The sequence below is a fragment of the Phlebotomus papatasi genome, chromosome 2, assembly GCF_024763615.1.
Source record: "Phlebotomus papatasi isolate M1 chromosome 2, Ppap_2.1, whole genome shotgun sequence".
Classification (NCBI taxonomy): domain Eukaryota; kingdom Metazoa; phylum Arthropoda; class Insecta; order Diptera; family Psychodidae; genus Phlebotomus; species Phlebotomus papatasi.
The window spans coordinates 77,850,446-77,867,584 of NC_077223.1; the positions used below are offsets into that span (position 1 = coordinate 77,850,446).

At 34.6% G+C, this 17,139-nt stretch overlaps 1 protein-coding gene across 1 annotated transcript in view; it reads left to right on the forward strand.

Annotated features, from left to right (window-relative positions):
• The window catches only part of LOC129801044 (uncharacterized), a 73,180-nt gene extending 56,356 nt beyond the window's left edge, over positions 1-16,824 (forward strand). Inside the window, exons 3-8 of the mRNA XM_055845803.1 lie at positions 3,744-4,140; positions 4,202-4,295; positions 4,373-4,483; positions 9,736-9,814; positions 16,196-16,325; positions 16,802-16,824. Coding sequence (XP_055701778.1) covers positions 3,744-4,140; positions 4,202-4,295; positions 4,373-4,483; positions 9,736-9,814; positions 16,196-16,325; positions 16,802-16,824 — 834 coding nt within the window. The remainder of the gene's footprint in view (positions 1-3,743; positions 4,141-4,201; positions 4,296-4,372; positions 4,484-9,735; positions 9,815-16,195; positions 16,326-16,801) is intronic.
• Positions 16,825-17,139: the final 315 nt, after the last annotated feature.

Here is a 17,139-nt window from a genome sequence, read left to right on the forward strand (position 1 = left end):
CAGTGAAAATGTCTTTTTCGAAACATTCATGTCTCTTCCTAACCTTCAGTTGTTTGAACCGGGCGGGACTCGAACTCACAACTTTGAGAGTCGAACCAGAGATATCACCGCCCAAAACCCAATGGCCTTTCCTATGGCGCCACTGAGATCCCCAAGAAAGAAATTATTCGCCATGACTACCTTTAAAACATATTCGAAAATAAAAGAAATCGTAGGGGCCGTTTTCAAAATTAACCAGAAAAACATGGCTTTTTGTAGTAGGAGGGAGTTTTATATATTTTTTCTCAGTCAAGAATTACAAACTGTAGATTTTCGCCAATTAGGGAGTCCTGAAACGAGGTGTTCCAGTAAACTACTCATTAATTCGCCGTTTCGTATTTTTTCCGAAAAATTTAATTTTAGCACTTGTTATGTATAAATATATGCCGAAATTTTCTTTAAGCTCGGCCTTATCCTTCTACTCAAACAAAATCGCAAAAAACTGCTAAGTTTTGGTTTTCTAATTTAGGGTTCCTACTTTAGTACTCAAAAAATCTTCCAAAAAAGTTTTTAGAAACAAAAAGCTTTTGAATAAGAAATAGCTAGTCCCCGGCGAGTGGCCTTCAAAGTTGAAGCCAATTTCCTACTTTCACTTACAAATGCGTATGGGAATTTTTCTGCACTCGTGATCATTATGCTAAATATTTAAAAAGTGAGAAGTTTTTCCGTATTATAAGATACCTTTCCGTATTGAGGGATATACTAAATTTTTGTTTAAATAAATTTCTTTCTTGAAGCACTGTGAGTTGAGTCCAAGATCAATTTAGGAATTGGCTAGCTCTGGAAAAGCTCCATATATCTGGAATAGCTCCATATAAAAAGGCCAACTTGCCAGGTGCTTGAGAAATAGATATTGGTTCACAACCGGTATATTACAGGTTCGTAACCGATTGGAACCGATTCAGATTTATCAGAAATTCCAAGACCTTTCCAACGATCCCAAAAATGATCCCATTCAGTTTTTAAATACCGCTCTTTAGATCATTTTTTAACCTTCCACCCTAAAAAATAATTCAATATTCAATTGTATTTTCGTATATATAACGAAATGTTCGCATAGGCAACAACACTGAGGAAAAAGGGGGTGCGATTAACTTTTCTTCCTCGTAACTTTAACATTTTTAGGTGTAAAAATATATCCTTTTTTTTTGTTAATCTTACATCTTTTTAAGTGTAAAATTAACATGAAAAGGGTAACTTTAACCCATAATACACCTAAAAAGCATAATATTTACATCGATTTCAGAAGAGCAATTGTGATCGCCATCACGCTTTTTATCATAGTATGATAAAAATGCCGCTCAGTTTCGCTCAAATGGTTTCCGAATATTAGCGAAACTTCACGAGCTTAAATAAATATTGTTTTATATCAGAAGAAAAAAACGTACTTATTTTTTAATCATGATTCACCTAAATTTATTCGAAATTATATATTTTGTCAGATAGCAAGGTATGCGCCTAGAGAGGATTCGGATGCCACTGAAGAATTCAAAAACTAACGAAAAAGAACTTTTAATTAAAAAAAACAGTCTTGAAATTATATTTTGATTATTTCATATTCAATCTACAAACTTTTTATGCAGCCTGTAACTCAATTTTCGTTCATTCACATAATCTAAAGCTTATCTTTTAGCTTTTTTATTTAAATTAGAATTATTATTCACTTGTTGCATGAGAAGATGAAAGTTCTTTGCGAGCTTAACGACTGCTGTAACGTCCTTTCGTTTTGACTAATAGATCGAATAGATCTTTGAAAATTCTCATTAAATTCACCACTAAGTTAGAAATCCCTTTCCACACTAGAAAAATTTAGGTCCTGATTCCATCGATGTCTTTAGTTAGGTCATCCTACACCTTTATTTAGATTACTAAATGTCCTCCACCTTCTCTCGTAAAAGATCCTTGTTCTGAGCGGCGACGCAGTGTGTGGATTTTCTTTAAAAGTCAAGGTTGCGATCATCAGCAAGGTCATTTTCTTGCAGAGAAAATGCTTGTGCTGATGGAGAAGCGTCCTGATTTAAAACGGCATCTTCGGCTGTGTTATAAACAGCAGCATCTTCTTCCTCTCGCTGTCCTGCTGGGAGAATCATCTCCATTAAAAACGGTATCTCCAACAGTGTGATAAACAGCAATTCTTATCCCTCTTCTCCTCCTTGTACTGATTAAGAATCCTGATTGGCAACTGAGAATTCAAAAATGTGGTGAAATTCTACGCCTCTCTCGTTCTCTTCTTCTTGTACTGATGGGCCAGCGTCCTGACTTGTAAGTGAAGCCTCAAATGGACAAAGATCACCTCTTCCATGACCGGGACTCCTGTCTATCCGGCGACTGCACTACCGAGAATTAAAAGAACTGGGAGATCATCCTCGGTGTACTCCTCATCGCCTACACCTCCACCGATTCGAATCTTGTCACCGTTCAGACGCCTTTGCTTTCACTTTCTTGCCACTGCCTTGTCTCAGATGAGCCCCACTGTCTCTTGTTTTGACAAGTTTTCTGGAACTTGATCATCAGTCCCTACAAATAAATGCGAAAACAAATAATCTTTTAGAGAAAAAGCAAACAAAGACACTGCCACAAAATATATATTATAAAATAAAACAAACATTATGAAAACGAATTAATTAATTAAATTAACGTTTTTTTGGACCTCAATTAAATAAAATAAGTTACTTACTCTCATTTGTTTTAAGAAAAATCCCTTTTCACTTGAAAAACACTTTTATCACCCGTGACGGGAGGATATGCTAGTATATCGTATTGATAAAATGACAGAGCGACTCATGGTTGCCAACTTCGATTTTTGTCGCTCAGCGCCAAAACCGAAGATTGACATTTCCACTATGGCGGGAAGTTTTCTATGATAAAAAGCACTGTTAAACCATATGATAAAGCCCGTGACGGCGATCACAATTGCTCCAATAATGCAGGGTGAAATTAACATATCCGGAATGTTATTTTAACTTTTTCTGATTTCTCTCAGTGCACTGAAACCGTTGACCGACAAAATCCCGAAAGAGTCAAAATCCCAATTGATCAAAACTCTGAAAGGGTTTATATTTTACAGATGTTTAGTGTGTTTTATAATTTCCTAAAACATAGAAAAATTCCCTTTGCCTCCAGTAAGCGCGGATTCAATCAAAGGAATACGAGTAGCTATGATACTTTTAAGAATTCGGGATTTTGGTTTTTTGGATTAATGCCCTTTCGGGATTTCGGCTTTCGGGTTTTTCAATGAAATGCATAACACGTTTTCGAGCAATCCTAAAAAAGAACGCTTTTGAAGGGGTTGGGGAAGGGGAAAAGAAGGTTTATATTAATGATGGAAAAGCCGACTTAGGGCGGAAAGGGTCCATCGAATACACCAAGTCGCTGTCTTTTACCGTTTGGTCTGTTGAGGCGGTAGTATACGGACAAACAGACGGACAAACAGCGTTACTCAATGTCTCAGAAATTGTCTGAAACGCAAAGATATGTTAAGAAAGGTGGTCTCCTTTCTGTGGAGTTCGAGTAATAAAATGCATCTTTATAGATGGTTGACGCTGGAAATTCCGAGTGGTTGAATTGCTCTAATTTCACTCTAAATGGCTTTGACTCGAAATGATTTTTTTTACACATTTGGTGATAGCTCAGAATGAGAATCTAAGTTACCACGAACTGGACTTGTGTTTAATATAAAATTTGTTTGGCATTCTCTCCATTAGCAAACAGACTCCCCTGACTTGAGTTTGACCTCACGTCATTCCGCCCCACCAGCTGTTTCCGATCCAAGAGTTCCGCCAGAGCACGAGGCTGTTGCACCCAGGAGCACTCCAGAAGGGCGATTGCGTGCCCGAGACTCTGGCCCTAGTCACCATGAGGCCTCAGTCAATTATCAGGCGACAAATCCTCTGTCGCAGGGATTCGTGAGTAGTTTTAATCAATTAACGACGTCACACTTGCCTGTGATGGCGACTGCCAAATCGAATAAGACTCCATGTGATATGATCAAGATGCATCGGATGTCGCCCGGTAAAGCTCGACAAGATGATGCCATCGAATCCACAATTGTGGCTGAGTCCTTGGATGAGGACTTGGCCAGGAAGAAAAAGTCCTGGCACAGTGAGTTAGAAAATTATTTAACATTTTTACAGAGTACACTTAATAGCTATGGATATCTTAGGGAGAGCTCATAGACTCTCAGATCCTGTTCTCGTGTATCCGTCTACAAGTGGCCTCCAGCATTGTATTCTGAGTCGACCACCCAATCAACCCATGTAAATGCCAAGTCTTGACATACAATTGAACATATATTCAACTAATTACGTACACTCAATTGTTGCACAATTTCCAGAGATCTTCACTACGATGAGGACTTTATCTACGATGTCTCACTGCAAATCGACCCAGAGAGAAATGGAGACGTCGAGGCTGTCATTCCAGGACAACGGAGGCACAAGCACAAGTGAGTTAGCGCCAAAATTGGCATTCAGCAGCCCATCAACTCATCGATCCTCATCGAAAATTTTGTCGGTATTACACCGATTTTTCGATTTAATTTTACTGTACTTTTACGGGTTTCTCGATGAACTGTTGACAAGAAATGCGAAGTGCGTGTGAAAACCGCGAGAGGCGTTAGTTGCTCTTGACATTTCGAGCTGAAAAGGTGCATTCTGTGTTGCTCCGTGTTTTCCACTAATTTTCATGGTAAGTTTTCCATTTTCATTCAAATAAACTAGTGGAATATGTTAGCCAAAGATTCTAGATGTGTTACATAAAGCTGTTTTTATTGTGTAGTTGTTTTCTTCCTCAATTTCGCGAGAAAAAAATACTTTGTGCAATTTTCGATGCTCGCCATCTTTAATTTTTCACTTGTCAATTTATTTTCTCGTGAATTTCACGATAATTCTGTGATTTAATAATTCCCTAATGCATTATTTATATAAATAGAGTTATTGTGTATTCATCTAGACAAGTTTTAGACATTTTTTTTCCTAATTTATATTTAATTTAGGACATTTTGTACACTTCCAGAAAATCATCAAAGCGCGGAAAAAAGGTGGAAGGTGTTTCCAGGAGAATCTTATCTGTCACTTCAAGGGACTCACGGAGCAAGCCCCATCTCAACTTTGAGATTTCAGGACAGAACATCATCTCCAGGACAGAATTTCGCTAAACACACAACACACATTCACACATGTAGACATTGTGTCATTAATAAATCAATTTTAAATGAAATAAAGTATTTTCCTAATAATTTTGGGGGCGTGGGGAGTGAAATATATGTGTAGACAGGCTACTAAAAGTCTCAGCAGATTTTCAGACGTCGTGTCTGCCTTTAATCGCAAGAGACAGACGCATAAAATCTGCAGACATATCTGCCGACTTTTAGAACAGCGTCGTGTTGCACTTCGAGAACAAACGTCGGCAGATAATATGAGGACGGTCGGCATATTATCTGCCGACGCGCCGATTAAATCTGCCGATTTCGTGACGAAATCAGCAGACTATTTTTGATGGGAGTGAGTTGGTAATTAATTAGCTTTCCATATAGCTCTATACCAGTAGAGTTGCTAATACAGTAAGTCCTCTAGATTAATGAACAGAAACTATGCTAAACAAATATCCCTGGCACATTAATAAAGCTTTTAACTTAAGAATGTTTAAGATAAATATGCTGCAAACTCTCATAACAACATTTTTATTTTAATGATAATTAAGTTTTTGGATGAATGGAGATATTTTGCCCTCCAACTCATTAAAAATTTTCCATTCTTCCATTATATTCATGACTTGGAGAATTGCAAAAAGTTTTTCGACAAAGCATATTCATTATCTCAAGAGACATTCTCAAGCTGCACAACAATAGTAATGTAAAATTAATTCAGTTGTATTTGGGGTAAAAAGAATCATCTAAAGGTTCATGACTATTTAAAACCGCTTGAGATTTGGTTTGGTACTCAAAGGCCTTTAAGAAAAATTCGAAATTGTCGTAATCAGTTAAGAAATTCTCTCAACAGAGCTTCTTAATTATTGACCTTGAAAAATTTAACTTAACTCTTTCCGGACCACAACATATCCAGCGAACGAATTTCAGTAAAACTCACTTTATTGTAAGTCTTAGTGGTCAAATATGATACTTTTGTAGAGAAAGAATTTTTTCCGCCTCTGGGAAATTGGAAAACTCATGGGTACTCTCGTCCCCAAAAGAACGAAAAGGAGACAAACTTCAATTTTCCAAAAGTCAATAATATCAATTTTGTGAATTATATTTGCGTGTCAAATGACTCCTTTACAAGGTTGATCACTAAAACAAGAAGAATTATTGACCAGTATCTTGTGGGATGTCCAGGAAGTGGTCAAGAAGACACCAAATTCCTGCTTGCCAACAGATTCCTCAAAATATTTCACACAAAAACACTTTAAAATACATTTCTCTCAACACGATGTTATTGTAGACACATTAAGCTTTCTCAAAAGCATAAAAGACACTTCCTGGACAATCAGAATTCACCAAAATCTGCAAGAATTGGAAAAACTTCCCTAAAAACAATCTTCCGCGCTGCTAAATGTCAAAATTATTAGTCATATTGGCAAAAATGTCTCTCCCGCTTGGAATTTTGTAACAAGGTTGGTGTCAAAAAGCAAATGGCGGGCATTGGCGGGATAACCTTACATTTGACCTCTAGATTTTTGGGGACGAGAGTACCCATAAAGTTTGAACAAGTTTTTTTTGAAAATTTAAGAAAAATTGTTTTTCGAATTTATGTAATCTATAATTGTTAGTTATCATACTTATTGACCCCGAGAGGTTTTTCCTTATTCTGGTCTAGAAATATCAAAAATTCAGGATATCTGCAAGGAAGCAGAAAATCGAAAATTCATGATTTTTGACAAAAAATATCTAGGCTCGGGAGTTAATTAAGATCCTGTAAAAAAAATCCTAGATTTGGACATCCTTATAGTTTGTAATCATCCACAAGAATCGGATTTTTATCGATTCTAGATAGCCTAAAAAAATTCTTGTTTCCATGGGTACCCAGAGTCCCAAAGGAGACGAAAGAGTTAACGTAATTGTGATCAAAATTATGATTAGATTATCGTTTTTTCCCACTAAAAGCCATCTCTCAGCTTCATCCGTAAGTCTGTCTAAGGCATAAGTCTAATGTGAAGTCTATCCATAAGGGAAATCCAGTAACAGTATGAGAGATTTGGGAGCAGGACAACATTTCTCTCGTTCAATAACTTTCTCGATTTGAGAGCTCTCGCCGGTTGAGGTTTTTTCTGTACCGATTCGAAGGTATATCAGAGAGAATTTACCTAAAAGCCTGTTGGATGTTTGAGTTTAAACCGACGAGTTACACAAAAGTGAGCACCCCGGTCGGAACAAAATCGGAGTTATAACATGATACTAGTCTGACAAAAATCTGAGTCCGATTTGTATTATATGTATGTTTCATTTATAAATATATGATATTCGATCCTTGGAATTGTCTGTGTTTGATAAGTTCCACAGGCAGCAATGAACGTGCAATTCATTTTTATTCTTTTGCAAAGGATCAGTTATTAAATTAGTCAAAAAAGCTTAAAAAATATGTTTCCTGTAAGAAAATTGCCTCATAAGGTGAAATTAATTAATTCATATTTGCGATTCACACGTACACGACAGCCAAACTACTACTAATGCTGCCAAAAAGTCTCTTACACTAGTAAATCGACACAGTGAGTGTTTTAAATGGATGGTAGACCTAAAATCGCCCTACGATCCCGACTATTATTAAGCCTACTCTCCCTATTTGTATATAATATTTTCCTAATATTGTATAACTTTTGTTCCGGCCGGGAAGTTCATCAAAATGGCATTTATTTTAATAAAATTGCAATTCAAACGTTCTGCCATCCTGAAATTCCACAAAACTTCTCAGAAATTCACTTTTTGCAGCAAACGTTTACACACTTCCTCCTCTTCTTCGCTTTAAGTTTTTAGGCCGGACGTTCTGTGAACATAAATACAGCCCCTTTACACACTGTTGATGACATTTTTGATGATTGAAGTGTCAAGAATACAGTAGACTCTCTCTAAATCAGGCATATGGGGCAAAATGTCACCCAAATTATCGAGAGATTCGGGCGTCAAAGTAATTGTAATTCCACAAAAAGCGCTCAATTAAAAATAATCACGATAAAACAAGAGGAACTAAAGTGAATTTGAACAAAATTTGCTTCAAAATCAAACGTGAAAATTGTCAACAACATTTTTCGCCCTAATTAAAATGAGCCGATTAAGCGAATTTCGAATAAGTTTGTCTTAGCTTGGAGCCTTTGAAATTTACTTTGTATCTTCGAAACGTTATTACTCATCCATGGAATAGCCATTGCATAGAGCTCTCTATGAAGCTCTTTAGTAATTTATATGAGTCGGATTTATGATTCGTTCGTCCGAATTTATCATATAATGGCATTGTCATACTGTTACAAAATTTTCCTACAGATCTCCTTCGTTTTCGTGAGCAGGAGCTTAAGGTGAAATTTAAGACAGCGTAGGACAGTTACAACTAACGCCTTATCAGACAAAATGTTTATGAATTAGTTCAAGCTGATTAAGTCCATATAGTTTTTCTTAAATACGGGTTATTATGCCTTTGGTATACCTTTTAGATCGGTAAAATTTCATGAAAGTAAAATTCATATCCCTTTCTTTATCGAAAGACTTGCATAAGTCTATCCCACTCTTTCCAACTCAAAATTAGACTGAACTAAATTAATTTGATCTGATGTTAAAAGGAAGAAGAGTATGAAAGAATAAGATAGACATATGCAAACTTTTCAAGAATGAAAGGGATGTAAATTTTGACTTTATGAAATTTTCCCGATCTAAAAGGTGTGCCGGAGCCATTAGAAAAGCAATTTGGCAAAGAATTTCGTGTTTTCCAGTCCTAAAAGGATTAAGCCCCTAACGCATCCGGAGGGAGTTTATCTTCTTAATCCTACTAGGTGGGCTAAACCCACTAAAGGAAGACGTCTCTAATCCTTGTATCTCACCTACTACTTAAATTTTTGACATATTCATAAATTAGATGAAATATATCATGGTCTTTGCCTATCTATCCGTCTATTAACTATCCAGCCGTTAACAGATCTAAAGGCTAAGCGTTTAGATATAGCAACTCGAAGTCTTTGTGGGACTTGAAATCTTCGTGGAAATGATCTTTAATCAATTCTCATATCATTTTTTAAAAAGGCTTTACAGAGTCTTCTTCTCAACCTATTGGGATAAATTTGAGTTTGTTAGAAAGGTCTTTGAAATACTGAAATGCTTGAATCGGATTATTTCAGGTTTTCATACAAAATGTAGGATATTGATTTAAATACTTTAAGACTCTATCATAAAATTGGTATAGATAATATTATACATCAAGAATAAGTTCTCCTAACTAATTTCTTTCAACTCAATTGCAAATTTCTAAATTCCATATTGCTTCCATGCTTTTTAGAGAATACTGTAGAAGTTCTTAAATTAATTGAATTGAAATTGTGTTGAAAGACGACTAAAAACCGAAATATACGGAATTTAAACCACTTAAATCAGGGTGTATAATTCACAATGAATTTGGCACACCATTCATTTATTGAATTGGTGCTAAAGAAGCTATTTTTCTCCAATAATTTAATAAGGAAATTCAATAGAAGGAATAATTAATTTAACTATCTTTCCAGACATCATAAACACTGCAAGAAGAAAAGGCACAAAAGGAGAAAAATTTTGGTGCACGATCTGGATGACCAGAGTGTAAAAGTGAGTTATAACAGTCTGAAAATTCATATTGTGGCTTTTTTGTAATTCATAATGTCGCTCTTGTGAGCCTAGAAAGCATTAGAGATATAGAATAATAATTTGGTTTGGCTCATTTGATATGATGATGGATGAAGACTAAACCAGCATTTCCGGTATAATGTGGCTGAATGAAATATTTAAGTGAAGCAGCCGAAAGTTGACGCATGAAAGCACAAAAGTGATGGTTGAATTGTACATATGTGACGTCCTCGGGGACCGTCTCTGCGTGTCTTGTTGGTCTTAAATTGCGAGGTGTAAATTTATTCTTAGCACTTTGAGAGCTTTAAGCGACATGCAGAATGAATTTTAAGGGAGGGTCCTTATAGAAAAATTATTACTACTTTACTTAATTCTACTTTGAATTAAGTTCACGTTTTTCTCTGATATTTGATTGTTTTCATTTTGTTGTGTATAAGCAAAATATTAATGAAAGCCTTCATGCATTTCTATCTATCAAAAGTTTAACGGTTTTACTTTTACGAAAAAATATATTTATTACAAAATAAGACAAAAAAATCACAGAAATTACTTACAATGGTAACCTTTTTCTCCGCGTGGTGGCACTGTATTCTCCCGCAACTGGGGCTGGTAACTGTTGTCATTGTTTTATTATCAAGCAAAATTCAACAGAAAATTACAAACATTTTCTGGATTTCTCGTTTATATAATATTAACTGAATTAATCGGCGTTACAACCAATTGTTTGTATTAGGTATTGCTAACTATAAAACGTTTATCATTAATCAAATAAAGCCTGGCTAAAAGTAAATCTGGACATCCCTTGTAGTAGTGGGAACCAAAATCTTTTGGCACTATATATATTGCTTACAATTCTATGATGAACAATTGGAGATAATTTCAGATAAATTCATCATCCAGTTGCAGAAAAACGCAAGATAGATAGAACTTAAAAAAAAAAACAAATAAAATGCTACATTGGTGGAGTTGACACTAATGTCCTCTACACACTAGAGAAATTTATGTCCATATTGAAGGGTTTTTCCTGCACAAGCGTAGGGAATTTGCTTCAATATGGACATGAATTTCTCTGGTATGTAAAGGCCATAAAACAGCATATTTCTTTAATATTGAACGCATTTATTAACCGTTTTTGATTGTTCCGCACCTTATCGAACGTCACTTTCTGACACCTAGAATTTTTGAATGAATAGAAGCTCAGGATAATTTGGAGAGTTCAATTATTTTGATTTATAATTGAGCTGCAATTCTGAAATAGACTTTGAGTAGTAAAAACTAGCCAAATCAAGCCAAAACATAACCTTGCCCATGTGTTGATATAAGGAACGGTAAAATTCGTTTGTCCAAACATTCTTCGAAGATTTGACGTTATTGTTGAAGATGTGACGATAGACTGCATATTGTGTCCAGGTCTGCATATCCTATGCCAAATCACAACCTACTTCACAAATTCCTCAGTCAACACGAACTTTAACAAGGCTGGGACGTCACAACTTCCAGCTACAATGCCAAACTTTTGATTGCAGAAATTTGCACTGAAGTCCTGTGCGTTTATTTCTTATTACCAAATTCTACTTCAATGGCCGGTTTAGATATTTACTTCACAGTAAGACGTATACCCTCTTTTTCAAGGATTTTCCACATGGTTTAATAATTCGCATCGTACTTTCTAATCATTCCCAGATAGGAGTACCAGGGATAATTTAAACGCACTTCAGAAATTTTCCTTGCAGTACTTGGTGGTTCTAGTGTTGTTGAAAGTCCATTCAGGTTTTGTACACTTTTTTTTTAAATATAAAGGTGATCCTAAAACAGATCCAGACACTGCAACTAGTCAGTCTATCTTTCTTTATTCGTTAGAGCTTTATTTTGGTATCCTTAAGAAAGAACCGTAAAGCTACAAGTTAGAAGAGACCTTCTGTTGCCTCTAGGACTTTTTTGGGCATGAATTGCACAACCCATCATTTAGCTCATGATCGGACTGCTTATTTACGAAGAATCGCTTATTCGCAGCTGACCGTGACAGTTCTTACACGGATCCTTCTTGGGTCGCTTGGGCTGTTACTTACTGATCCCCCCCAACGTTAGCGTTAGCAAAGCCCAAATTTTCTATACTTCAGTTCACCTTATAGTTCATGAATACGTGTCATTTGTTGATATCGGCAAATTGATCATTTTAACTTACTTGGAGTCCGACTACACCGGTTTTTATATGTTTTTGTGCAGAGTTTTATTGCTTCTTTCCAATTCCATCTTGTGTATCTTCGCAACCGTAATATATACTACCGAACGTTTTCAGTTATCACTTAAAAGGAATGGGGTATCTGTAAGGGATACCCACATTTAATTTTAACCAAGCTTTATGTTACGCGTTTTTTCTCCAATTCAACATTCTCAGTAAGCTGGTGGCATAGCCTACACTATCGATACTTTGTAGGCTGGATCATCCTAACCAGATGACAAGATCACCCAACATAAGCCTATCGAAGCGTTTGCTAGTTAATATTTACTTCTCGGTTTATCGCTCGCATACATCATAGTTATGTAAGCTCAGAAATAATCTTTTTTTGCATATCGACAAAAAATCGGCCTTATATTACAGGCTTAACCCAGTTCCTAATGGTATCAAATTTCTAAACAACAACCAATTGCAAAGATTTCTCAAAGTTTTATAGGCCAATTGCCTTAAGCATACCTATAATCTTGATTAAAGATTTTTCACTTGCTGAGAAATCAGAGCAGTTAAGCCATGTAGATAAATTTTATACGACTTTCAAACTTTGAAGTTTAAGCCAATTCCACAATGTCTCGCAATCCTAAAAAACCAAGACATTTTGACCCTAATATTTTAATTCTAAATTAAAATAACATCCCAAAAAAAAACGTAACTTACTTGATAAGAAATTAGAGAATATAAATCTTTTAGACCTGAAGCTTAGATCTGAATATAACGTTTCGCAATATTGTTTGAGTGGAAGATTGTTTCAGACGAGAAGGGGAAAGTACCCAAGGTATTTGGACCTTATCATTTCACACAACAAATCATAACATTGCTCTATCAGGTACGACGCATCGGGAGGGGAAGTGATTTGGTGACGTCAGTGTAAATCGAGCGAATCGAGAATTTACAGTGTAGCAATTGTTCCATTTGTCGTCAGTTAACTTGCTAAGCTATTTTTCTTTCTCTGTTCGTGAATAAAATGTGCAAATTGGTGGAAATTTTGTGCAGGAATGGCTACCATCAGGATATTAAACGATAAAGGTGAGTTGTAAAGAGTGGAAAAGATCAAAACCATCAAGTGATAATGTTTTTTTTGTTCAGGAAATCCAGAGAAAAGTGGCTAAAGGAGTGTTTGTGTTGCGGCTGTGATTCTTCACAATCAACAGCCAATCCAGCAAGTCCAGGATCATGAGGAAGCTGGTGGTATTCCTCCAAGGCCACCCCAACAGGAAGGTTCAAAAGTGGAAGCTGCGATAAAGCAAATTCTGTGAGAAATAAGCATAAGAAAATCTCCTATTTGCCAATAATTTCTCCCGGAAAGAAGACTTTCACAGTCTAATAAATTTTTGATCAAATGGGTAGATTCGAAGATCTATTGAACTTCGAGGAAGGAGTAGGAAGGTATGATCTTAAATAAATCAATTTTCTGTAAATCATAGTGAATAAATTTGCGAAAATTTGTACAAAAGAAGTGTATATTTTTTTTCTTTTCTAATATATTCTTTCTATCTTTGCAGATTTCCTCAAACTACTTTCAAATATTTCAATTTAAACCCACCAAATACTGCAAAAATCAGCAAAGAATATTTTCAAAATTTCAACACTCTGTATTAAAATTTATTTAGTATTTTCCTGAGTGATTGCTAAGGAAAGAGTTAAAAGTGATCGATCATGCTCATCACCAAAATAATCAAGATAATCCTTAGAAATAAACGGAAATAAATCACCAAGGAAATAATTTTAGAAAGATGAAAGATCTCAATAAATTAATTCACATAGCAGATAAAAGTAATTTAAGACTTGTGAAATTGTTAATTTTCAAAAAGGAGCAATTTTTGTAGTCTGATTTCAAAAACTGTTTCTAATATTTTCTAGTTTTAGGCTACACCAACATATTTTTGTATTCAATAATTTTTATATTAAAAAATATAGGAGTTTAATATCATAATTTTCTTTAAATAAAAGTTTCTGTAATCGAAATTTGTAAAATGGAATAAACTTTTGCAAAAAAAATTGAATAGTGATATGAAATAAAGAATCCACAGTCTTTTACTTCAGCAGCAGTAATAGTAAGTTAACTCTTTCGTCTCTTTTGGGACTCTGAGTACCCAAAGCAGCATATGAATGTTCTGTGAAAAACAATGTTTTTAAATTATTCAGAACTGATAAAAATTCTATTCTTGTGGATGATTACAAACTATAAGGATGTCCAAATGTAAGATATTTTTTGTAGAACCTTAATTAATTCCTGAGCTTAGATATTTTTCATTAAAAAATGCTGCAAGCCAATTTCACCATTTTTTAATCAAAAATATCTAAGCTCAGGAATTAATTGAGGTCCTACAAAAAATATCTTACATTTAGACATCCTTATAGTTTGTAATCATCCACAAGAAAATAAATTTTTATCAGTTTTGAATAATTAAAAACATTGTTTTTCACAGAACATTCATATGCTGCTTTGGGTACTCAGAGTCCCAAAAGAGACGAAAGAGTTAACTTACTATTACTGCTGCTGAAGTAAAAGACTGTGGATTCTTTATTTCATATCACTATTCAATTTTTTTTGCAAAAGTTTATTCCATTTTACAAATTTCGATTACAGAAACTTTTATTTAAAGAAAATTATGATATTAAACTCCTATATTTTTTAATATAAAAATTATTGAATACAAAAATATGTTGGTGTAGCCTAAAACTAGAAAATATTAGAAACAGTTTTTGAAATCAGACTACAAAAATTGCTCCTTTTTGAAAATTAACAATTTCACAAGTCTTAAATTACTTTTATCTGCTATGTGAATTAATTTATTGAGATCTTTCATCTTTCTAAAATTATTTCCTTGGTGATTTATTTCCGTTTATTTCTAAGGATTATCTTGATTATTTTGGTGATGAGCATGATCGATCACTTTTAACTCTTTCCTTAGCAATCACTCAGGAAAATACTAAATAAATTTTAATACAGAGTGTTGAAATTTTGAAAATATTCTTTGCTGATTTTTGCAGTATTTGGTGGGTTTAAATTGAAATATTTGAAAGTAGTTTGAGGAAATCTGCAAAGATAGAAAGAATATATTAGAAAAGAAAAAAAAATATACACTTCTTTTGTACAAATTTTCGCAAATTTATTCACTATGATTTACAGAAAATTGATTTATTTAAGATCATACCTTCCTACTCCTTCCTCGAAGTCCAATAGATCTTCGAATCTGCCCATTTGATCAAAAATTTATTAGACTGTGAAAGTCTTCTTTCCGGGAGAAATTATTGGCAAATAGGAGATTTTCTTATGCTTATTTCTCACAGAATTTGCTTTATCGCAGCTTCCACTTTTGAACCTTCCTGTTGGGGTGGCCTTGGAGGAATACCACCAGCTTCCTCATGATCCTGGACTTGCTGGATTGGCTGTTGATTGTGAAGAATCACAGCCGCAACACAAACACTCCTTTAGCCACTTTTCTCTGGATTTCCTGAACAAAAAAAACATTATCACTTGATGGTTTTGATCTTTTCCACTCTTTACAACTCACCTTTATCGTTTAATATCCTGATGGTAGCCATTCCTGCACAAAATTTCCACCAATTTGCACATTTTATTCACGAACAGAGAAAGAAAAATAGCTTAGCAAGTTAACTGACGACAAATGGAACAATTGCTACACTGTAAATTCTCGATTCGCTCGATTTACACTGACGTCACCAAATCACTTCCCCTCCCGATGCGTCGTACCTGATAGAGCAATGTTATGATTTGTTGTGTGAAATGATAAGGTCCAAATACCTTGGAAAGTACCCATGTTAGAATTCCAAGTTTCGTAATGACAATTTCTTTCCTATGTTTCTTAATAAATGTGACCCATCGCAATCATTTTAAAACTTTTAAAATCTAGGCTAAGTGCTCAGTTTTTAAAATATATTGCGGAGTCATATTTATTCAGAAACATTGGAAAAATTTAGTCATTACGAAACATGGGTCCCTTTCCCCTACTTTCTGAATTTCTTTATGATTGAGAATTATTATTAAAAATCTCATCAGAATGAAAAGGCAACAACACTTAAAAAATAAAATTATAAAGAATCACAGGAATCACAAGTTAAAAACAAAATCTTAAGAAATCCTAATCCTTTTCTCTCAAAAGGTAATCGATCCGGATGACCTTCCAAAGAGGGCCAGATGGACTATCATCGCAACGGCTTGTCTTCTTTTGGTAATGTGCCTCTTACTGGTGGGTGTCACCCTCCGTATGGCTCCAATAATTGACGATATGGGTAAGTCCAAAAATTTACATATTTATATTATGAATTTCCTCCCCCAAAAAGAAACCCAAAAGAGGAAAATCCCATTTAACTCTGGAAAGCAGAAAATTTGGCTGCAGTTCAAAGTATAATATAACACTTTTTTGGGGGGTAAAAGCCAGCATATCTTTTATGGTAAAAGAAAAGTAATATCTATGCACTTTTCTCTGACCATTTTCGGAAGTGAAGTTTCCATTCAGGCCATAAATTTTAAGTCTACAAACACATTTCCTGTTGCTTGCACAAACTTTCATCCTGTTATGGGGGTATTTGGGGATATCAATTATATTGAAGTCACATGCACGTTATATTCTTACCGTAAATTCACTATAATATACCTAAACTTGCTGAATAGCATCTCCTGGAATTGATCATTATTTAGTAGTGTTTTCGGTTCATTCAAAAGACACTCCCTAAGGGAATTTTTGTTGGTAACTTCCATAATGCAGATACATTAATGGATTTAGTTTGAGCAATTATTATCCAATAGTGTAGTTGCCAAAATTTAAATGTGACGATGCGATTAATAAAAAAGTGATTTATGAAGAGGAGGAACTATTTTACAAATAATTTTACTGTTCAAAGTGATATCATTTGTATGATTTGTATCAAGTATTTTACTAATAATTTTTCTTCACTTTAAACTTGTAAATAAAACTTCTATTAAACTATATGAAAAAGTATCTTCTATAAATTTGTAAAATAAGGTGCGTCCGACTATAATTTCAAACATAATTTTCTAATTTTTGACCGATATTGATTATCCTAACCGATTTTTCAAAATTAA